Here is a 23,502-nt window from a genome sequence, read left to right as displayed (position 1 = left end):
TAAAACACCTTTTTACTTTTGCCATTGTCGTCGCTCCTCTGCTCGTGATCCAGGTTTCCGTCATGCATTTTGCAGCCATTTGACTGTCATGAAGAGTCAAAGAGAATATATCACAGTCGCAAATGCCAGAATAGGGTTTTTTCCAGACTCTTTCCTTAGAGGCAAGCATAAACTATTCCATATAAAACCTTGCCTACATTTGGCATAACAAGGCAAATGAAGGTTCTGATTTAGAGTTTGGAGGACATGATACTCCATCACACACAAACAGATATCCCGTGTGCTGTATTAAAAGTGCCATAGGATATAATGCACTTGTAATACAACGGCCGGGATACCCATCGCATTTGTGACAGAGTATTCCATCCTCTGAACTCTAAATAACACCTCTAATTATTAAGAGGATCAAAGTCACAAGCCTATATTTTCTTAAAATAAAACACCTTGTAGAATGTTTTGTTTGGCTCTGCTCAACTTTTATCTCTACAGAATTCCGAATTGTGCGCTTTTTCTCCCCAAGTATTCTTTTTATGAAGTTGCCGGCAAAAAAGTGTTATATAGATTGAAAACTGTTTGAACTCGCAAATTCACTCACTCATTCATTTATACATTCTCCCCACTGAGCTAATCACCTTCACCACAGATATGTCTCTAACCTACAGGTCACTCATGCCTTAACTGTACATGTTTACTGACCTTTGAAAGCCTGTACTAGTCTGCCCTACTAGATATGTTCTGCAGGGAATGGAACATTGCACTTGCTCCCCTATATGACAGGGAAGTTAGCTTTGCCAGTGGCATCCGGTACCAGTTCTTTGAGGAAGCAAAACTTGCACTGCTCTTGCATGATTTGTGTGTGTCCTGTGAGGTGGAGAATTTCTGCTGCTGCTGCTCTTCCTAAAGGAGGGAAGCTTGCAATATATTTTTACCCCTGGTGTACCCGTTCTATTGAGAAAGGTTGTTTGCACTGCAGAAAGTAAGTGTTTCTACTGCTTATAAATTAAAAAAGGATATATAGTATGCACTTGCATAGCATGCCCTATGAGCAGGTAACTTTCCACAGTATTTGATGTGAGGTGACTGTAGTCCTGAGAGCGTTCCTGTCCCCAAAGTGGCAATATTCGATCACCAACATTGTTGATTAAAAAAAGTGAAGCAGGGTCCATTGCTCTACCCTCTGTTTTTAATCTTGTGGCAGAGACACACCAGTAAAAGCATTTTAGTTCCCCTTCACACAATTTTATTATAGGTCTGAGAGTTTAACAACTGCAGAACATAAATGTTGACATAGGGGTCCTAACCTTACCAAAACTAGGGAACCTATAATTAAGAGTGTCCAACAAGTGAACAGTAGTACTCTAATGTGTTCACAGTGGTCGGTGTGGAATCCACTGATGAACCATACCACGCTAGGCAGGTGGGTTTCATCATCCCATATTCTATTGGAGGTTTGGCTCTTTCTTCCAGGTGTGTTTTGCTTCTTATATGTTTATGCATGTTTCCTGAGAGTTGCAACAGACCTTTAACTCCTCTCACTGCCTCTTTAGTGTGTTAGTTACCTGTGTTGTACCTGTAATGTAGGAATGAGAGAATTGGGTGACGCTCCTCTTGCCACAGCCACCTTCCCATTGCTTATTTTCTGAACTGGAGAAAGCTGTGCTGCTACTGCCCATGTTGTACCATTGTTGTATTGTGAAGCTCTATTTAAAAATTTCCACTATACAAAACACAAAGCAATTTGTATTGCCAATGCTCATTTAATCCATGATTTCAATGAAAGAGTGAACCCTCACTAAATATGTGTACAGACTTTATTTTTGGTCTTGAGTGTGAAACAAGCACATTTTAAAATTGACTAGATTATTTTGTAACATTTTAAAACCTACCTGAGAAGTGGCTAGATGCCACATGTGACACATTCAGCAATTTCTGGCATTTTAGGGAACAACACTTTGCTTTCTGTGGCTTTGAACCCACTAAGAAAATGTAAGGCAAAAATACAAGCACCACAATGCAACATGCTACTGGCTGAAAATTGAGGATCGGCTGATGTGTTATAATGCACTTGACAGACACGTGAAAAGCAAAATACAATTTTGTTCCTCATTTTTTAACCTTTTTCTGGAGGGTTAAACAGACCAGTGGGTTAGAGGACAGAGATAACCTTTCAATTGCCAGTACAGACATTTTACTGTTAATGGTCTAACATTAACACACCTTGGATCAAAAACAGCATGCAAATGAAACCTTATTTCCCAGAACAATGCAAGAAGCATGGACATTAGGAAATGAAAAACAGTGTGCTGACACCTCTTGTCCTAAACACCTTCCAGTGACCCTGCCTTGAGATGGTGCAGCACTTACTGCGGGTCCATGAGTACGAGCCGCCAGTGGTGATGGTTAAATGTTTCTCATTTTAACCACATATCTTCAGATAGCAACAAATATAAAGGATGTCAATGCATGGACTCGCTTGCAGAAACACTTGCAGCTGAATTTAGAAGTTTCTGTTATAAAGTTTTACAAAAACATTCACAGATGTGTGCCCTTGGCTGCGTACAGATGTGTTTGCAGTGACGGCCATTTTTTTATGGTTTGAAGCTTGAAGGTCTATTCATTTATGGCCACCCATGTGTGTGTATGCATGCGCATACGATCACACTGGTGGTCATTTTGTAATGGGTTGAGGGACCAATACTAAGCAGGGTTGTCTCTAGGTATGTTCGCGCAGGATGTGACGCACTGCAAGAGGCGGCGAGGGCCTGGCAGCAGTGTCTTAGAAGCTGTGGGCCCTCGACAAAACTAATAAATGTATATATTTTTTAGAAGCACAAAATCGCCTCATAAACCTAGGCTAGCACTGAAAATGACTAGTTTCTCTGTGGAGGACAATGTTGAATGTTGGCAGAAAGCCATCACTCATGGACAAAGGAGCCAATTGCTCAAGTTAGCTGACCCATATTTTATGTTGTGTTGGGTGGAATCAAAATTTGAAATCTAGCAGAACAGAGCAATGTATGTAGGGGGGGCTTCTAAAAGGCCCTACACTTTAGGTGTATTGTTAAAGAACCTTTAAGTAGAGTCAAATTGTGGCTGACTCCAGGCCACAAAAAAATCACAGTATGACTCAGACAGTCACAGAGATGTTGGCATTTCATTTGATGAGGAACAGGAAAGCAAGCATGAGACAAAATCAGATTGCACAACATGGAAGCCCTAATGACTGAGGTTGCAAAAATCAGAAATAAACGCGTTTTCACGAAATTCAACTGCGGGACAGGAAAGGAAATCGGGATATGAAACTACTTCTTGCTGCACAAACATAATTTAATGATTGGCAAATATCACGAAAATGGGTCATGGTTTAATCGAAAGTTTCTGTTCTCGGTCCTATGTTCTGTAAAACTTTATTTTGACTTCCACTCTGCCTCTGACTTCTCCCTATGCCCACAATAGAGGTTTTGGCTTCCACTGCGGTGTTTAATTCAGACAGAACCCAGCCAGGAAAGGTAAGAGTCAACTTTTAATGAAACTTTACATTTGGAAACTAAAATAGAGCCAGAAATGTCAACACTATTAGCACAACAGTGAATGCTTTCAACCTAGACATGGCTAGATGCTTCTCGTTGTATTTATTATGTGTGCACAAGGACTCTAGAATTATGCAATAATGGAGGACAAAATTATTCTCTACGTAGACTACTTTGTGCAGCAAAAAAAGGAGTTCCTTTGCAGCATTATTTCACATTTTATCATAAATTTTAGGAAAATGGTAATGCATATCAAGCAAGATAACCTTCCATTTTTCTACCTCCCTGCCGTAAACACCTGAGAGCTCATCCTACGATCATGAAAGTTAATTCACCAAAATGCCAGGAGTAGGAGGTTACATCACATGTCAATTAACCTTTATTTTCACTCACACACGCGTGCTTACACATACACACACATTCACGCATACACACACTCATACTCACGTTAACAGACTCTCACCTGCAAGCACTCACACAACATACATTTAAAATCATTTTGTACTTACCTCAGCTGCCGTGGAAGGTAATTTTCCAGCTAACTGTAATTCATTCTTAATTGCATTCATTGTGAATAAAAAAAATATGATTCACTGTTAGAGTAATACAAACATTGAAAGAAATCACGGGAAGTGGAGCTGCCCTTGTGTCCCTGCCATTGATTTTGCCTACTCTATGCCAAGGGTCGCTAAGACAATGCCAGGGGTTACAAGAGTCAAGCTAGGGGACCCCGAAAGGACGTCCATGCCTACGTGCCACTGTCTTTTCAGCTTGATTGGGCGTCATACTTAGTGCAGGGTAAGAGTATAAAGGGCGTAGCATTATCCGTTCCTTCAGCAAGGTGGTACTTTTACTTTGTGTCAGCATTAATACGTCCATTTTATAGTGTACTTGGGTGGTGGTAATGTATGCATGTAGTGCAGAATTTGTGTTGTGTGGCAGGAGGGGCTCACCGGCGGGCTGGGCTTATTTTTCATCATCAGACTCTGACCTAGAGCAAGAGAGTGAAAGGGCTATAAAGAAGGAAGAAGAGAAACATAGGAAAACCGAGTCAATGGATGAAATAAGAGAAGAAAAATACCCCACAAGAGTGAGATTAAGAGACAGGAAGTTTACGGCAGTGAAAGAACAAGGCATGAAGTGGAATTAAGACAAGGCAGCAGTGTTATTTGACAAACCCGTTAACTGGCAGCGCTGGCAATGATCTCATAACAAACCCTCAGGGGCCTACACTTATTTTTGTGCCATTCAATGCAGGGTGTTTGAAGCATTTTTATATGCAAACGTTTGCTGATTGAGTTAGTACGTATGGAAGAGCGCACCGCGGATGTAGTGGGGCATTTGTGGAACAGGATGGATACAACGTTGTTTTTATAATATGCATTTTGTAAATCATATCATTTGCATGATGTAAGCAATACAAATAGTTATAAGACCAATACAATTAATTCATAAACTAGGAGAGGGGTGAGCTGAAGGTAAACGTAGTAAAAAAATCTGCATTCAAATAATAGTTTACGACCACGATTACCCATAAATATAAAGTATTGTAAAACTAGCCCCTTATCATACAGCATTAGTAAGTATACAGGACTGAATGTTCTTTTCGTTTCTTGATACTTGGTACTTTCTTGACTTCTGCTGCTAAACATAATCTTCTCTACTGAAAGTAGTTTGGTGACTTCAGGTTAATACTCGGATAATATGTGGATTTCAAATTCTCAAAATTAGTGGATGTCCTGAACAATTTTTCTGTTTATCCCGCGAGAATCAACAATATAATTTGAAAAACATCAAAAATCTTTGACTTAGCATTCAAAATTAAACAGCAGAAGAAAGCCATAGTGTTCTTTACGTTATATTATGCCAAAACTGTAGTTTGTGGATCAAGTGAAATATATGGCAAGTACCTTAAAATACAAGGACTAAAAATTTGATACATAAATAAATCTATCGTGTTATCACTTCCATAATGTGGAGTACGGTAGGTTGCACCAACCAACAAGGAAAAGCTAGAAAAACAGACATTTGTTTAGGGGAAGCGAGTCCTTAGCAGCAAAATGCTATCTTGTCTGGAGTGCCAAAAACATTTACACTGCGATTGTCCTATCTGTTTATGTACGCGTTCTCTGTAGGGGATGAGCAATAAATTCTGCTCTGCCGGTGAAGTTGGTGGAGGTTTGGCCACTCAGTGTCCCTCATGTAAAGCAGAACCCCAGCCAAATTCTGCCAACCGCTGTGTGGCAGAGTTTTTTCCCTCGAGTGGCTTGCTAATGGTGAGTTGATGAGCGCGAGCAATATTTGGCAACCCCTACTGAGATTTTTAGTCGCTAGACGGTCATCTGGTGAGATATTCTCAATGCGGGCGGCCACATCCGTTCACGGTGAGAACGCAGCTGCTCAAGTAGAAAATCTACTGGAGCTGCAGCAAAATCAACTAGAGAAGCACTGCCTTCTTGTGCGCCTTGTGGTGCTGTTCGTGCTGATTTATCACTGATTTTTCAGCACGGAACAAGCGCTCAGGGCTAAAAATCAGCCAGAGCAGCACAACATGACTAATTTCGCCCATTTGCGGAATTCCGCAGAATCTCACTGAGATTTTAGGGAACGTCATGGAACTCTGTGGAGTAAAACTCCACAGGTTCTGTCGACCAAAAGTTCCCTGCCCAGACGGCAGAGTCCACTTTTACATTTTACATTGACATTTACTTTTTTTACATGTACTTTTTAAATTATTATTTTGTAAAAAAAAAATTACATTTACATTTACATTTACTTTTACAATTACTTTTACATTTACTTTTACATTTACCCTTACTTTTTAATTTACCCTTAGTTTGTCAATGCCAAAATAATAGTAAACTTACATAAAAGTGTAAGTTTACCTTTGTGAATCAGACCGTTAACATTTAGCCCTTTGGATGTTGAGGCTTTTTCATCCCTAGTGCTGAGCTATTGTTTGATGTTTGGGGCACTTAGCTTCTAGGCCTTCTTAACCTTTCTTTCACAAAGGTATCAAGGCTAAATGTACACCCTTTTTTCCCCACGTCTTGAAGATTTGTAGATTTTCCTTAGGGGAATTGAGCAAATAGCCAAAATATAGCAAGTTTTTGTGCTTTTGCTGGAAAATGGTAAAACATGCCGGGCAAGAGAGCATATTTTGATCCTAAAAATGGCATCAAGAAAAGGTTTGCTGTGGCTTCCATGGATCCCAGTACATATTTTCATACCCACAATACCCTGAGAACCTTAAACTTTGGCTAAAGACACACACTTTCCTCACATTTCTATGAGGTAAAGTTCCTGAATCTGTGGCGATCCACAAAATTCTTACCACCGAAGGTCTCCACACTTCTCCCAATAAAAATGGTACCCCTCTTGTGTGGCTGTGTCTAGAACCCGCAACAAGAAAGGCCCCTGAACACAATGTGGAGTCATAAAATTTCTGTCAAGAAAAATAGCCCTTAATGGCAATGTGGGTAGCTAAAGAATTTGGGGCCGGGGTCGCCTGCCTTTCGGGGAAACCTACTAAACCCAGCCATTTCTGAAATCTAAACATCCAGAGGCATCCTATGGTGTTCCTGTTGGTGGTGCATTGCAGAGCCATACAATTGTGAATTGCTTTTATTGGGAGAAGTGTGGCAATGCACGCTGGTAATACTTTTCTGGATCCCAGCAGTTTCTTGAACTTTCACTCATAATATGCAACACAAGTGCATGATTTTAGCCAAAGGTAGGAGTATACGGAGCGATGTGACTAAGATAAATAGTGACATCTACGCTATCACATCACCCTGGACTCACTTTGTAGCCTAGTTTTCAGAAATGTCTGGCTTTGGTAGATTTCCCTTAGTGGAAGCCGAGTCCAAATGGTACAGCCATTCAGCATGGCAAGTAAAAGGAAATTTTTATTACTCCTAAGATGACCTTGCCATAGGTGAAATCTATGCCCAGAAGAATCCAAAATTTCTCTCAGTTGCCTTTGGGATGGGAAATCTCTGTTCCCCATGCGGGCAATGCAAAAAAATGTATATCCATGGTGTCTAGTGGGTGTTCTGGCTCTGATGGTTGTTTTGAGTTAACCCTCCCAAGTGGGAAGAACCACTGTTGGGCCTGTTCTGGGAAAGGCACAGCCCAATACCTGGACGGCCCTCCACCCAGCGGCAAGAAGTTAGAGTAGGGGGAAGGCCCATGGGTGGTATGTGGGTCCATCCATTCAAGGTAAGTGGCGACTGTAAATAAAAAGAAATAGACACTTACCTTGCTTGCTGCATGACATCCTCGATCCTTCTCCATGTTCTGCTTCGTCTCCTCTAGGCTCCCCGGGCTCATGCAAATTCTCCTAACCAATCCTGGTACTGCTCTAATGCTGGTGACCAGCATGAGAGCATTGCCGGGATTAGAGGGAGTGGTTTCTAAGAACTCTCAAGTACAATAGAGGCCTGTGCTTCCTCTAACCAGCTGGGTTAGAGAGGTTTAAAATGCACTTGTCTAGCTGGCCGTCACAAGACGGCGGGCCAAAGAGACATGCGCACTTTTAAACTAGAGCACAGGCAGCCCACCACTCCTCCCTGCTGCTGCTACTCAGCAGACCTCCGCCATGTCCTGATACTCAGTTCAGGACGGGTTGATGAAAATTAAAAAGGCAATGAATTAAAATAATTATCTTTTTTTTTTTCGTCTCTGAGACTTTTTGGGGGGCATTTCAGAGAAGCGACGTTACTCCCCTCTAATGGAGGAGCCGCCCCGCCTCCACTGCATCTACTTTATAAAAACATTTTTTCCTGAATGTTTAGTGGGTTTCTACCTCTCCCTTTGGAGCTTATTGGCGCCCTCAAGACAGTTGAGACAGTTCTGGGGTGAGGGACAGTCCAATGTCTGGAAAACCTACCACACCCCCTTCTTTTTCTTTTTACCATTTTTTTCTGGTGGGCATTCTCTCTTCCTGCAAGCAGATGCAGGGTAAGATCCCCATTCTTCCCCGGGGGTACATAAATACTTTTGTGCCCCTAGGTGAGAAAGGAACACACACCAATGCCTAGGAGAGCTGCTTCCCATCAGACCAGTAAATAAATGAGTTCCCTGGTGGTCTAGTGTTTATACTGCCCCCTGCTGAGGCAAATATTGGGGTAAACACCCCCATCTGCCCCCAGCGGATAGAAAGACTCTTGCACCTGAGGTTGAAGGGGGATCACCAACCAACAAACAGTTAATAAAGATATTTCCCAGTGGTTACCCAGTAACCACCTCCCACAGGGTGCAGAAAGACCCTTGTGCTTGAGGAGGGGTGGAGCCCTATGCTCCCCTCTAAATAGTACATCAAAAATGTTTGCTTGTGGTCCCTGTGGGGTGGGTGACAGATTGAGGGAAACATCCCTTATCTGTACCCGGGGAGTCAGGCGGCAGAAAGACTCTTGAGCCTGGGGTTGTGGGGGATCACAGGCCCTTTCCAGCAGTAGGTGGGGGTTTGAGAGAGGGGACTATGGTTTGCTCCGTAATCAAAAATATTTCCTGGTGGTCAAGTGGGCTTTCTACCTCCCTAGTAGAGAGCAGAAAATTGTAAATACCTCTATCCACCCCACAGGGAGAAAAAAGACTGTTGCCATGGGGTTGAGGAGAGCACAGGTCCATGTGCAGGGGGAGCTCTCAACCCCCAGGTAGTTGACCTGGTCTCCACTGGTGTGGATCCCACATTCCAGTCCCATCTATCCTGTGATGATTGGTGCTTGGAGTGCACTGATCAAAGATGGAACAAAAGTGAAAGCAGACTGGGCTGTTACGGTGGCCTGCTTTCACTTTTGTTTTGCTGTGACATCTTCGTAGCAAAACAAAAAAAATCAAATATGGGACACAAAGCTGTTCCTTCACATCCCAACTTTGATTTTAAAAGGTACATATTTCTTATGTTTTTACCAGAAACATTTAATTTTCCAGTATGGTGGATGACCCAAAAATTTCCACCAGACTGTAAAAGTAATGCAGTGGGCATCAACAGGTCTTCCACTGTGCTTAAGCAGTTAATTAAATAGACCAGCCAACATGTACAATGCAATTTTTGATGCTTTATGGTCCCATTCGTGTCTGAATAGTGGCTGTGACTCTCCTGCTCTGTGAGATTGAGCATGTGGGTGGTGTTTAGTTGCTTTTGTTGGTTTTTCCTCTAGACGATGACTTTGAGGGAGCGTTTCAGAGCCCTGTATGTGAGTTTCTATGTGGTATTTCTATAGTGGAAACCTATCCAAAAGGTACCAGAGCGCAGTACATGATCAAAGTCCAAGGTAAAGTAAGTCATCGAGTGAGAGGAGAGGTAGGTGTTTTGTGGACTCAGTGCATTGTCATGTAATATTCTTTATAGAGGTGAATTTCCAATTCATTCCTAAAGTGGAGTAGGTTTGAAGTAGTACTGATGGATACAAGAATGCTGTTCCAGATCCTATGTATATTGTTGTAAAAGGACTGCCTTTGTTTTTTTTTTACTATACGTTTTATCCTGGAGGGGAGCCAATCGAGTTTCATTAGAATGGGGGTGATGTGATCATATTTCTTGAGGCCCTCAATGAGATGTTGCCATGCCTTGTAGGATATCCTTAACAAGTAGCAGTGTGGCATGCGAAAGGCAATGGAGAAGGGTGTTACTCCCATCCAGATGCAACAAAGAACACCAGTTCTGAAGTCGCTTTCTGGAAGAAATAGTTTCAATTTCTTTAGAGAGAGCTGGTACCAGACCATCTTTGTTTTTTGGCAATGTGCTTTTTGATGGTGTGGTTGGTGGCCAGCGTGAATCTATGTGACTAAGCATTTAGGGCAAGTTGTGGTTCAAAGCCATAAAGGTTCATGCCATTGAGCAAGGTTTGTACAGTTTCTTGTTTGTTGTTCTTGGTAAATAACAGGAAGTCTGTCATTTTGGGTTAGATTCAGGTAGCCACTGAGCATCCAGGTCTTAATGATGTGCAGGCAGTGTTTGAGGCATTGGATGTCTGAAGCAGAGAAGACTTTCAGGTAGAGTTGTGTATGACCAGTATTTTGGTGAATCTTGATGCTATATCCCTTGATGTTGGCAATCCTGAAGCACATTCTTTCTTGGTTTTATCCTGCACTACCATGGCTCTGTGAGAGGAAACTCTGCTGGCCAGGAACCTCACTATGGTTGTTGGAGGCTCACATACCAGAAGTCACAACCTTTCCACTGCTTCACAGCAAGACAAAAACCCTTGAGTTGGTGGTGTCATCCCAACATCCAGTCTGCCACTGGATAGACAGAGCATTTCCACCCTTGCTTGAGAATGATTCCACACCATCCCAGACCTACCTGCCATTAATTTTTAAGCACTTTTTTAATATGAGCTTTACCTTAAAAAGACAAATGGATATCAACATTTTTTGTGTCGAATTTGTTGTGCAAAGAGAACTGGGGATGTGAAAATCTGTGCTAATGCATGCTATCAATTCTCTGGAAGGCGGCAGAGTTGGGGAGTGAGGTGAGAGGAGAGATCGTGGGGGATGTAATAGGGTAAAGAGGTGAGAGGAGGAGTCACATAGAACTCAGGAGCTACATTTTAATGTAGGGGCTAAATGGGCAATTGTCCAAAGCCCCACCTTACAAGAGCCTCTCTGGTATAGTGATTTGGACAGCCAGAAGTCTTGCTGTTGTAGTATAACAATGGTGTGCATAAAAATACACTTTTTTAAATCTGACAGAAGGGCATGCGCACTTCATAGAAGACTGTTCGCATGCATGGCCTGTCCAACCTTAACACATGCCTGTCATCCAGGTGGCGGAAATTCGGAAATTAAGTTAAAAGTACATTTTATTTCTCATGTCCCTCTCCTTACTTCATTATTCTCTTCTATCTTACCCCTTTCTGTCTCCACCCTTCTCTGTATCTCCTAATCCCTTTCCCCATCTATCTCAAATGACTCTAACACACATATGTTTATCATCTTTCAATATCTCTTTCTTTCCCTCTATCCCCACCTCTCTCCCAGTCTCTGGGCCTACTTCAATGTCTCTACTTCAACTCTGCCTACCTCACACAGTTTCTGCATCTAGCTGCACTGCTTCCGTGTCAACTCCCTAAGTGGCAGCTCCATCTACTTTAACTGAGTCTCAACTTCATCTGTCTCTTTACCGCATCTATCTCGCCCTTCATTTTGCTCAACTTCACTTAGCAATATTTCTCTTCTCTATGTTGCTCTCATCCCTCTATGTACCTCACTTCTCTCTCTGTGTAATCACTCAGTCCACCACTCTCACTATCTAACATCTAATGTGCCTCGTCATTTGTTCTCTGCCTCAACTGTCCACTCCCTCTCTCTTTCTAGCACTGTCCTCTTTATCTCATCTCTCTACCTTACCCATTTCTTTCTACATCCTTCTCTATCATTATCTCCTATTCCTCTTTTTCATCTTCTCTGCACATCCTCCTCTACTTCAACTCGCCCTCTATACCTCAGCTTGTCTCACTCTCTCTACTTCTACCTCTATATCAACTTTACCTCTTTTTCTGGATCACCTCTTTGTATTTAATTCACATTTTCTGTCTCTAAACCTCATTTGTAATTCCTTCCTTTATGTTATCTCCATACGTTAGTCACTACTTCATACTATTTTTACATGCCCTGTCAGTCTTCTAATTTTGTCCACTCTCAACTATACAACTGTCTTTCTACCTTGCAGCCCTCTATACTTCTCTCTTCCAAATCTGAATGGCTCTGCCTCTTTCTGCCTTTAAGACTCTCTAACCCACTTGTCTTTCTTTATTACTTGTCTCTTTCTATCACAGCCCTTTCAGTACCCATGCTATGTTGTTGTTCAAACATTCCCTTCTCCATATATCTAGCTCTACCTAATTCTCTACCTCAGTGGTTCCCAACCTTTTGACTTCTGTGGACCCCCACTTTAACATTTCTGGATCCCTGGGATCCCCACTGAATCATTATTGGAATCCAGGGACCCCCACTGAGTCAAAACTGAAAGCTGGGGACCTAATCTGTTAAGATCATTTCATTTTCTATGTGGTTGCGGCCCCCCTGAGGAGGCTTCGGGGACCCCAGGGGTCCCCAGACCTCAGGTTCGGAACCACTGTTCTACCTCATTGTATGACCCTACCTAGATCTCTGCCTCTTTCAGTAAACCTAATTTCCTCTTGCTCTTTCTAGCTCTCTGCATTTCTCTGTTTCCAGCAACCTTGCCTTTTTCTCTTTACCTTTCTCCATATGCCATATCTCTCTTTAACTTCTCTCTGCCTCTACTTCACTTCTCTTGCTATACCATTCTCTTTAACTTCTCCCGCTGCCTGTCCCTTTCATTTATCTCGTTCACCGGCGTTGGACATCCTACTCTATCCAGAGAAATGTAGACATGAAAGAGGAGATAAGAGACAAAGCAGCAGGGAACATAATTAAAGAGAAAATTATTAGATTTTATCCAGTGGAATAGTAAAAATCTTTAGAACACTTTTTAATGTTCACTGTTACAAAGATAGGGCCAGTTGTCTAAGGAGATTAATGTGTGTTTACTTAGGTCTAGCAAGTAAGAGATAATACAGTGCTTAATTTGAGACAGTGTTAGGAGGTGTAGCCCCCTGGCACCTTATTGTGGGGACTGTCACTAATTTTTTCCTCAATAGACGTCCTCCCAGAGAAAGAGAGCAAACACACAAAACAGTGGAAATGAGGAAGAGAAAGTTGGAAACGCAAAGCAGGGGTGAAAAAGAACTTTTAATAATGAGATAAATGGACAGAGTGCGCCTGATGGTGGATTACAGAGGCATGAAGTAGAACGAAGGTTCGCTGCCTTGGTTTTATGCACCCTTTCATGCAATAGCGCCAGCTGGGGGCTTCTGAGCACAACTTAGGGCCACGGCACTTACTTACAAGCCAAGCACTGGCAAAATACATATGCTATGTTGTAATATTAAACGCCTACCTAGTAAACATGCAACAAGTCCCCCTGGTTGCTGCACGTTTAAAAAATAATCTCGATCGAAGCGCAAGAAGAAATGATTTTATCAATCCTTGTTCAAGCTTTCAGGTGGTACTATTTGGCTTGTGGGCGATAGGCATACTGAATTTTTTTTATGTTTCTGACATTATTTTGACAAGTGTGTTGAACAAAACAATATTTTGTTGCATCACAAAGCTTGAATTATCTGTGAATAACAAAACAATATTGTGTTGCATCACAAAGCTTGAATTATCTGTGAATTACCTTAAATTAAATATTCTCTACTGTACAATTTTCTTACTGGAAGTGAACTTTATTGTGCGTGACTACCGTGCCTTCTGGGTCTGAGTCCTCAACTACTTCAACTTCTTGGAATGAGCATTGAATCACAGTTCATGTTGTCTCGACTGGAAAGTCAGAAGTACTAATGGAATAAATTGCATTATCTATCATAAATAACAACCGGTAAACTCTGGCTTTCTCGTTATCTTGAGGAAGTATCTCAAACCTGGGTGTACATTGTACTTAAAAGCCAGATTCTAATGATTATGAGTAGCCGCTTTGTTAATACATATAACTCATGCGTTACTTGGTACACTCCACATCCGAGCCCCCTGCTCTCTTCTTGAATCCTCCAAGAAGCTGAGAACTGGCAATTCATTCATCCAACCTACACTGGGCAGGGTTGGACACATAGGTGGTCATTATGAACACAGCGGGTTCATACCACGCCGCCGGCGGTGGCAGTAAAAAACCAACCGAGGAACGGTCCGGACCGCCAAATAATGAACCAATCGAAACACAGGCATCCAGAAAACCACCCACCGCCAGTAGAGGAGTGCTGATGACGACGGCAGAGTCCTCCCACAGGCCGACGGGAAGGCCCAACCCGCCCATGAAATTACGAACCACTAGTTCACCGCCAGTTCCGGTGTGGGAACCACCGCCACGCAAAGCCAGGCAGAAATTAACCAAATCCAATGAAACACTCACTGGAGGCCCACACAACGCGCAAAAGCAGACATGGATAGAGAGCTGCAGACCATGCCAGCCCTGCTCCTTGCAAAATACCACTGAGACCGCTGACGAAGGCGACGATGGTAAGTACCGCAACCTACGAAACAAGGTAGGAAAGGGCACAGTTACATACCCACACACTCCACCCACCCTGCAACGCCCCCAACCCTTCCCAGCAGCACAACCCATACACCCCACAGCAAGAGTGACTTACCCGAAACAAGGCACATCCAACTTGACCATAGTACATACAAATGCCCCACACCCACAAACAATGAAACGATAGAGTAGGGTGCAACAGTGTGCCGCCAAAACACAGGAACACAGAAATATTTATTAAAGCTCACAGAGCCAACAACTCCAACAAGGCCAATGGCCAGTCTGTAGAGCTATAAATGCCATGGGCCACAACGGACCCAACCTGGATCCCAAAAGTGCACGGTACTCCACCTAATGGGGCAACAAAGGGGCGTCCAGGCACCTCACGGAACGGGGGTAGAGGGTGTTGGGGGTGGGAACTTGCGACGGGGATGGGGCTTGGACTTGTGGTTGGAAGGTGGAGGGGGTGTGGGTTTGTCCTTTTAAGGATGGGGGTTTAGTTGAGCGGGTGGAGCCACATGGACTTGGCTCTGCACGGGCTTCTTCTTCTCTGGAAAGGGGCACGGGAATGTGAGGGGCGGACAGGGGTGGGCTGTGAAGTGGAAGGAGTGGAAAGGGCAAGGAGGTGTGCACGCTTAGGGACAAGACGTGGTGGGCCAGTGGGTTGGAAGAGGTCAGCACGGGAGAGGAAAAGTTTCTTCACAGCAATTGAGGTGGTCGTGGATGAGGGCGTGGGAGTGGAGGCAGAGGCTGTGGACGTATGTGGTGTAAGGGTGCTTGTAGTAGGTGCAGTATGACTGGACAGTATGCTGTGGTGTGGTGGATGTGTGATGGGTGGGTGTCTTGGTGCGTTTGTGTGTTATTGGAGGAGGGGGGGTTAACACAGTGGGACAAGACAGGCTGCCAGTGTGGATGTATGTTGTGTGGGTGTCTGCAAGTCTGGTGAGTGTGCTGCATGTGTCAACTACAGTAGTTGTTGTGAGTGCAGGTGTGGTGTCTGGGGTGCATGTATGGATGTCTGCTATTGTGGTGAGTGTAGTAAGTAAGAGAAGCAGCAACAGTGAGTGAAGGTGCTGTCCATGAGGGTGTGGATGTAGAGGGGACAGACAGGGGGGGGTAAGAGGTGGGCACACTGGGGGAAGTGGATGTTGTGTGTGCATGTGTATGTTGGCTGTGTGAATGCTTGTGGTGGGAGGTGTGGTGCTTGTGTTTTGAAGTGTGCTTCTTGTGTGTTGATGTGCTTCAGTGCATGTCAGATTGTGTGCTTTGGTCGTGTGAAGGGAGTGGGGTGCTGGAAGGGGTAGAGGAGGTTGGAGGGTGGTCGGAATGGCCAGGGAAACTGGCTGCCATCCAAGAGGAGGCCAGAGCCTGAAAAGATCTCTGTAGGGCAGACACGGCACCGTGAATGCCATCCAGATAGGTATTTGTCTGCTGCACCTCTGATGTTAGCCCCTGGATGGCATTGACAATGGTTGTCTGCCCTACAGAGATGGTTCTCAGGAGGTCAAAAGCCTTCTCTGTTAGGGCAGCAGTGCTGACTGGGGCAGGAGAGGAGGTGCCTTGGGCGAAGGAGACGCCCACCTTTCTGGGTGAGCGGGCACGGGCAACTCGGTGGGGAGCAGAAAGGAGGGCAGTGATGGAATGGGGGGTGGCGGAAGATGACACTGTAGTGGTGTGGCCACTAGGGCCTGCCACCGCCGGGGAGCCCCCATCAGAGGAGGTATCGGAGTCACTCCCTCCAGTGGTAGTTGCCTCCCCTGTGGCACTCCCCTCGCCCTCCCACGCACTGGTCCCCTTGGCGTCGGATGTCTCTGCCTCCGAGGATCCATGGACTGCTGCTTCCCCACTTGCCAGTGCCTCAGCTCCCTCACCAGATGTTGCTTCTGTACAAAACCAACACAAGAGAACAGGGATGGGAAGACAAAACAGGAGAGACACTTGTAAATAGCTGAATGGAGGTGCATAGTGGCCAGACATACACCCACCCAGAAGACACTGCCAACAGGCAGCACTGTTCACTGTGCCCATGGCCATGCCCCTGACTACTGACCAGAACCCTGCTCTACACCCATCCCCTGAACTACCTAAGGAATCGACATGTGGGAGGCCTGTCAAAGACACCCCTACACCTTTTGGGGACCATCATGTAGATGGACAACAGTCAGAATCCCTGCCTCTAAGCAGCATGAACCCTAATGGACACACAGACATCCTTCCAGACTTAAGTTTGTGACATGAGTACTCACCCACTTGTGACTGTTGTGCAGGCTTCAAGCGCCCATCCAGGTCTGGGTACGCTACCGCCAGGATACGTTGCATGAGGGGGGTCAGTGCCCGAGGGGCACCCCTTCCACTTTGGGAGGACTTCCCCAGCTGGGCCTCACGATCTTACGTGCCCAGCACTGCAGGTCCTCCCACCTCTTCCTGCAGGTTGTAGACCCTCAGGGTCCACACCTCCTTGGCCATGGCATGCCAAAGTGCCCTCTTTTGGTGGGCACTGACTTAAAAGGGTGACACAGAAATGGAACACAGAGATCAGGCACTTGCAAGATAGGTACAGCTGGCTATTTGTCCACTATAGGACGGACAGTACTGTCAGAATTACAGGACATACGCACACAGCATGCCATGCACCATGGCCCATGCAGGCTCAGAGGTGCACACAAATGTCCTTACAACACCATCCATTACACCCAAACAGTGCACCCCAAACCCAGACTCACCTGTACCTCTGGCTGTCCATAGAGTTTTGGGTACAGGGGCAGGACCCCGTCCACTAGCCTCTCCAGTTCCTCCTGGGTGAAGGCCGGGGCCCTTTCCCCTGCAACACGAGCCACATCCATGAAAAGAAGCAGGACACAGCAGTACACACAGTGGAGTACCTGTCTGCACGAGATCAGGGAGCCAAGTGAAGTATAGATGACGATTTTGCGTACGTACCGCGGCGGTGTGCACCGTCACCGCCGGCGGCGATTGTGATTCGCCAGGATTCCTCGTTGGCATCCATGTTAACCAATGACGGTGAAAATGGCGGTAAACACCGCCTTACGCTGTAATGTCAACCGCTAGAGGTATGAGGTCACTTCCACAACGACAGGCCTGGATTACAGTGGGCAGACATTTTGGCAGTAACTACGCATCTATAAATAAAATTGTGCACAATGCAGGCCCTACTTGCCACTTGAAGCACCTATGCATGTGACCATTTCGTAATATAACACACATGAAAGACACTGTTCCCTCATTGAGGTGTAGATGTAGTTCTGTCAAGATCGTGTTACTGTTGAGTCACTACAATTAAGTATGCAGTGCACAATTGATGACAATGTGTGCCTATGTATGTGTGTTCATTACATCTTTTTGATATACCTCGTAGGTATCAACCCTTGTGGCGAGGAAGGGCATCATCGGTGTACAGACCACTTGTGGATATGAGGACTATGGTGGAGTGTCACATCATAATCAATTACAGACTCATCTGTGCAACAATTCAGGGACTTTATGCATTACTGGATCCTGCACTAACTCCGGGAAATTGTAATCAGCATGCCATCCCTACTGAAGTGCAGGTGCTCTTTGCACTCCTTTTTCTGGCCACGGGATTATTTCAAGTGACTGTGGGCATGGGTGCTGGACCTTCACAGCCAATGTTCAGCATGGTACTGACCAAATTTCTAATTGCATTTGTACTACATCTGCAGTCCTATGTGAGATTTCCCCAAAGTACTGACCTCCCTGCCATCAAGTCTGATTTCTATGCCTTTGCCAGCATACCCCATGTGATAGGTGCCATCGATGGCACCCACATACCCATCATACCCCCAAGAGTCAGTGAACAGTTGTACAGAAACAGAAAGAACTTTCATTCCATGAACATCCAATTGGTATGTACTGCAGACCAGTACATCTCACATGTGAATGCCATGTTCCCAGGTTCAGTCCATGATTCCTTTGTGCTGAGGAACAGTAGTGTGCCACAGAAGATGGCACAACTACAGGAGGACAGAGGGTAAATCATAGGTGAGTGTCTCTGTCACTAACTGACACATAGCAGACAGCCAGGCTGTCTGACTAAGGGGTTTGACAATGACTACTGCGTATTGCACCATTTTCTAGGTGATTCTGCCTATCCAAACTTGCGTTTGCTCCTGACACCAGTGAGGAATCCTAGGACGGATGCAGAGAGGAATTACAATGAGGCCCATGGACGTACTAGGAGGGTGATAGAGTGCACAATAGGGCTCCTGAAGGCTAGATTTCGTTGTCTACATATCTCTGGGGGTTCCCTGGCCTATGGTCCTAAAAAGGTGTGTAGAATAGTGGTGGCCTGCTGCATGCTGCACAACGTGTCAGTGAGACATTCTATCCCACTCTTGGAGGTGGAGGGTGCTGCATGTCCTGACCAGCTACCTCAGAGAGGGGACGAGAGTGATGGTGATGATGAGGAAGGGGAAGATGTCAATTCCAGGACCCAACTGATACAACTCCACTTCCAGTAACTGTGTGTGACTTAGGGCTGACATTGGGGTTTGTGACACATACTGTTGGTGTGCCTAGTCATATAGGGGGGTTTTGAATCTCATATGTGAAACAGGGTCCAGTTCTGCATGGTACAGATTTAAAATGAGTGCATTTACTTTGGGCCCACATTTAGGCACACAGTCCTTTCATGCAACGATTTGACAATAAAGTGGTTATCAGCCAGTTGAATCCATACTTCACTTTGTTCACATTTTAACACAGGGGACAGTGTTATAGGTGTAATATGTGTTTTATTGGTGGCAGGGAGTGAATAGTGCTATTTACAGTGATGGCAAGTCATAAGGGGTGGGTCTTTCAATGCCAACATGGTGGCAGCCTTGTTGGTAGTATTGTTGGGTCCATCATTTCTTACATTAGTTCATATTGCCTATTTGCAATGTGTGGTGGTTGATTGAGTGGGATGGTTGCTGTGCAGAGTTTGCTGAGTTACTTCTTGAAGGGGGCCTTGTTCTTTGCTGGAGTTCCAGTGCCATATCTTAGCCTAAGGGTCCGTTTGGGCGCTTGTCGTTGATCTTGAGGAGATGACACGGTTGGCCCTTTGGTTTCCTGTGACTGTAGTTCATGGGATGTTTCTGATGATAGTGTAATTGCCAGGTCGGTGTCCGGTGCTTTAGTGGGGGCCTCCTGTCCTGTGTGGGTCTCAGGCTGGGTTTGTACCAGCTGCAGCAGTGCTCCTGCTATGCTGGCCATTGTGGCGGTCTGCTGTTTCCACTGCTCCATGGCCTGTTGGTGGTATTCCTGCTGCATCCTTTTACTGTGCTCCAGGGTGGATACTATCTGTGCCAACCTGTCATGGGTATGCTGTAAGGCCCCCAATACCTTACATATCACGTCCTGGGCTGCTGCATCCATCCTGTGGCCTCCCCCTGGCCCACTGAGGCCCTAGCACTTGCCCTAGCCCCCTGTGCCTGTGTCGCCTGCCCAGGTCTGGCAGTACCACTTGTACTGGGGCCCTCGCCTTCTTGCATGTTGGAAGTGGGAAACTGTGGCCTCTAAACCTGTGTTCCACCAGTCTGTGGTCTGGATACACTGGTGTGGGGACACTTGCCTTGGGCTGCTGTTCTTGACTGGGTGGTAGCGGTGTCAGTGGTATCCTGGGTGGAGCTGCTGCATGGTGACAGTCCAGGACTGTGTGAGGGCCCTGCCTGGTCGTCAGTGTCCAAGGATCCTTCACCAGGGTCCTTTGAGGTGCCTCTGTCTCCATGGGGGGCACTGGCACTCCTTGTCCCGTCCGTGAGGGTGGCATGGGTGGTAGTGCCTGTTGGGGGACATAGATATGTCTGTTACAAATGCATGAACGTTTGGGGTGCACAGGACTGGGCTATTTTGTGCTGGTGTTACTTTCTGTGGCCATCCACGGTGCCTTTCTCAGGTATACACTGCATTTTGCTTCGGGTGTCGGGTTGCATTGGGGGGGTGTAGTTCCATTGTGGATCCTTGCAGGGGTAGGTGGCTGTACACAGGGGTAGGGATGTGGGTCTGTTAGTGGGTTTGTGGTCATGCAGGGGGGGTGGATTCAGTGGCTGTTGTCTGGGTGGGGTATTGGTCTTGGTGGGTGTGGGTGGAGTGGGGTGGTGCATGCAGTAAATGTATGGTGTATATGGGGTGAATGTTGACGACTTATCCGAGTCCATTCCTCCAGTAAGTCCAGTGAGTCCCTCAGGGTGCAGGATGGCCAGTACCTTTTCCTCCCAGTCAGTGTATTCAGGTGGTGCTGGTGGCGGTCCTCCCCCAGTCTTCTGGACTGCAATGTGGTGCCTTGATGCCATGCCCCTGACCTTCCCCCGCAGGTCATTCCATCTCTTCTGGATGTCGTCCCTGGTGCGTGGATGGTGGCCCACTGCATTGACCCTGTTCACAATGGTCTGCCATAGCTCCATCTTCCTTGCGATGGGTGTGTGCTGCACCTCGGCCCCGAATATTTGTGGCTCCACCTTCAGGATCTCGTCCACCATGGTCCTTAACTCCCTTTCTGTGAAGCGTGGATGTTTGGGGGGTGACATGGTGAGTGTGGTGAATGGTGTCGGGGCTGGAAATGCGGTGAGGGTGCTCTTCTGTGGGTCGGTGTGTGTCTCGTGTATGGTGGCGTTCGGTGTCTGCTTCTGGCGCTCTCCATCTTCTTTGGCCTGGTTTCATTGCAAAGGATTGTGGGGTGTGTCTAGGAGTGTTTTATGGGGTTATGACTGTGTGTCAGGTGTGTGAGTTTCACACTTATCCAATGTGTGCACTTCTTGCTGTTAAGTCCACTTGCTGCCCGTGGCGGTCGGCACCGCTAATGGTCGTACGGCCTCCACTGTCCGCCAAGGCAATTTGTGCATCATTATTTGTAGGGCGGGGTGTGGGTGTGCTTGGCTGTGGCGGGGTGGGGTGGGGAGATCAAGCATTCCCACTGACAAGGTCGTGGCCGGGACTGGTGGTCTGGTGATTTTTGGCGGGTGGGAATTTTCGTACATTATATGGCGGATTTCCATTCACCGCCAACGGCGGCCTTCTGTTCACCGTCGCCACGGCGGTCAGCGGTGTTTACGCTGTGTTTATAATGACCGCCATAGTGCCAGAATATGGTTGTGGGTGCACTATAGAAATACCCATAACATATCATGACATAACAACATCCAAATATGGCTGTTTAAGCAATAAACCCTGCAATATTCCGGAACATTCCATTACATCTGAAAGTGTGTCAAATACATACTAGTATCATGTAGGATATTGACGTAATTCCTTATTAGGCTGCCTTTATCTCTGCTTTTTTATAATTATGATGTAGAACAGGTGCAACCAGCCATCGATGATGTATTTATCTGGTGGGGACACGGCTGCCTGCCACTGGGCTCATAAGCCCAGTCCATACCTGCACTTTTGCATCACCAGTTCCTTCCAGCATCAAAGCATGGTCCTTCAATCACTCCAGTGAGTAGGAGAGGTCTTATGAATAGTTCTCCAAGGAATTGCCTTTCATCTCCAGGCTTGAACGGGTGCTGCCATCCTGCAGATAATAAAGCAGCAGGCAGCTCAATAGGCCCAACGACCACCACCTTGCCAGCTCCACAGTGCCAGGCTGTGACGCAGCTTGTTGTGCCCACAGATAAGAGGTGAGCAGAAGCCCACCGTCTGGAGCTGACAGGGCAATGAACCCATATTGGCCTGTCCTTGTTTAACATGGAATACAATTTCACAGATTGGTTTGATATTTCGGTAGTGCCATATTTTGCATCCCCTGTGTCATTTTTGATCGTAATAATGTTTACAGCTGCCCACTGAGGCCGGATTAGACTGACTTGGGGAGACCCAGATCTTTCCACCACACTGTATGCTAGTGCAGTGGCCTATTTGGCTCTGAGCTTAATCTCTCCATTTCCGTTTATAAATTATGTCAGTAATTCCTGAATTTTCTGCAGTATTTGTGCATTACTTACTGTTTCACATATATATATATATATATATATATATATATATATATATTTTTATTGTTTTTATTTTTCAATGAAAACATTACAAACCAACATAAAGATTCAACACAGTGCAGGTTACAGCAGAGCAGTATGCCACCTACATATAATGATGCCTGAAGGGCGCACGCAGCATTGTATCATTAGGGAAGACAAAATCGCACCACTGATCCTGTCCTCAATCCTAAAAAACCCGTTCCACATCCTGATGAGAATAGACATTATATAGCATAATCAAGTCAAGATAACTAAACTCCATATTCTGTCGTCACGAGTGCGAAGAGGGAGAGTATGTGTCCCCATCCCCCGCTGCCCAATTGCTATTCACAGAACCGACATCCTCCTCATCAGTGAACCTTTCAAACAGTGCGCCCCAAGCAGCCACATCAGTGAGTGCCCTCTCATTGCTGTGTGTTATGCGCATATGTTGCTCCTCCGCCGCCCCCCACTCCAGCAAATCCCACAGCCAGGCAGAAGTCGCAGAGGTCCGCACGCTCTTCCAACCAATCGCTTCTCTACGCTTGGCCAATACTAACGCTAACTGTACCTTCCTAGAGACCACCCCTCTAACCCGTGGCCTACACACCACACCCAGGAGACAAGACAACGGAGTGGCCTCCAATTCAAGCTCCGTAGCCTCAGAGATCGCCGCCATCACCTCCAGCCAGTATGCAAGAACAACACTACAGGACCAAGTCATATGCAGAAATGAAGCATCAAGCGCACCACATAGAGGTCAACAAGCCCCTCGCCCTGCGATTACAGGAGACCGTTCGTATCAAAGATAAGGCCGCATCCCAATCAGCATCCTCAATGGGCAGCCCCAAATCAACTTCCCACGCCTTACGTCCCACGCTGATCACACCCTGTTGACCCTCCCGTAATGCCTTATAGAACCGAGCGATCAAGTGCGTAT

General features: G+C 45.8%; 1 protein-coding gene across 3 annotated transcripts in view; it reads left to right on the top strand.

The window, feature by feature from the left end:
• The first annotated feature begins 876 nt into the window (after positions 1-876).
• The window catches only part of C1QB (complement C1q B chain), a 45,698-nt gene continuing 23,072 nt past the window's right edge, over positions 877-23,502 (top strand). The window contains exon 1 of one of the 3 annotated variants that reach the window (XM_069240329.1): positions 877-976. Coding sequence is in view for 1 of the 3 variants with exons in the window: in XM_069240327.1 (XP_069096428.1) it covers positions 3,444-3,509 (66 nt within the window). In the remaining 2 variants the exon portion in view is untranslated. Of the gene's footprint in view, positions 977-3,331; positions 3,510-23,502 lie in introns of those variants that run through there. The other 2 variants (XM_069240327.1, XM_069240328.1) reach the window with 2 other exon arrangements.

The sequence above is a fragment of the Pleurodeles waltl genome, chromosome 6, assembly GCF_031143425.1.
Source record: "Pleurodeles waltl isolate 20211129_DDA chromosome 6, aPleWal1.hap1.20221129, whole genome shotgun sequence".
Lineage (NCBI taxonomy): Eukaryota > Metazoa > Chordata > Amphibia > Caudata > Salamandridae > Pleurodeles > Pleurodeles waltl.
Note: the sequence above shows the minus strand (reverse complement) of the source record. Positions and strands in the feature narration are given on the sequence as shown.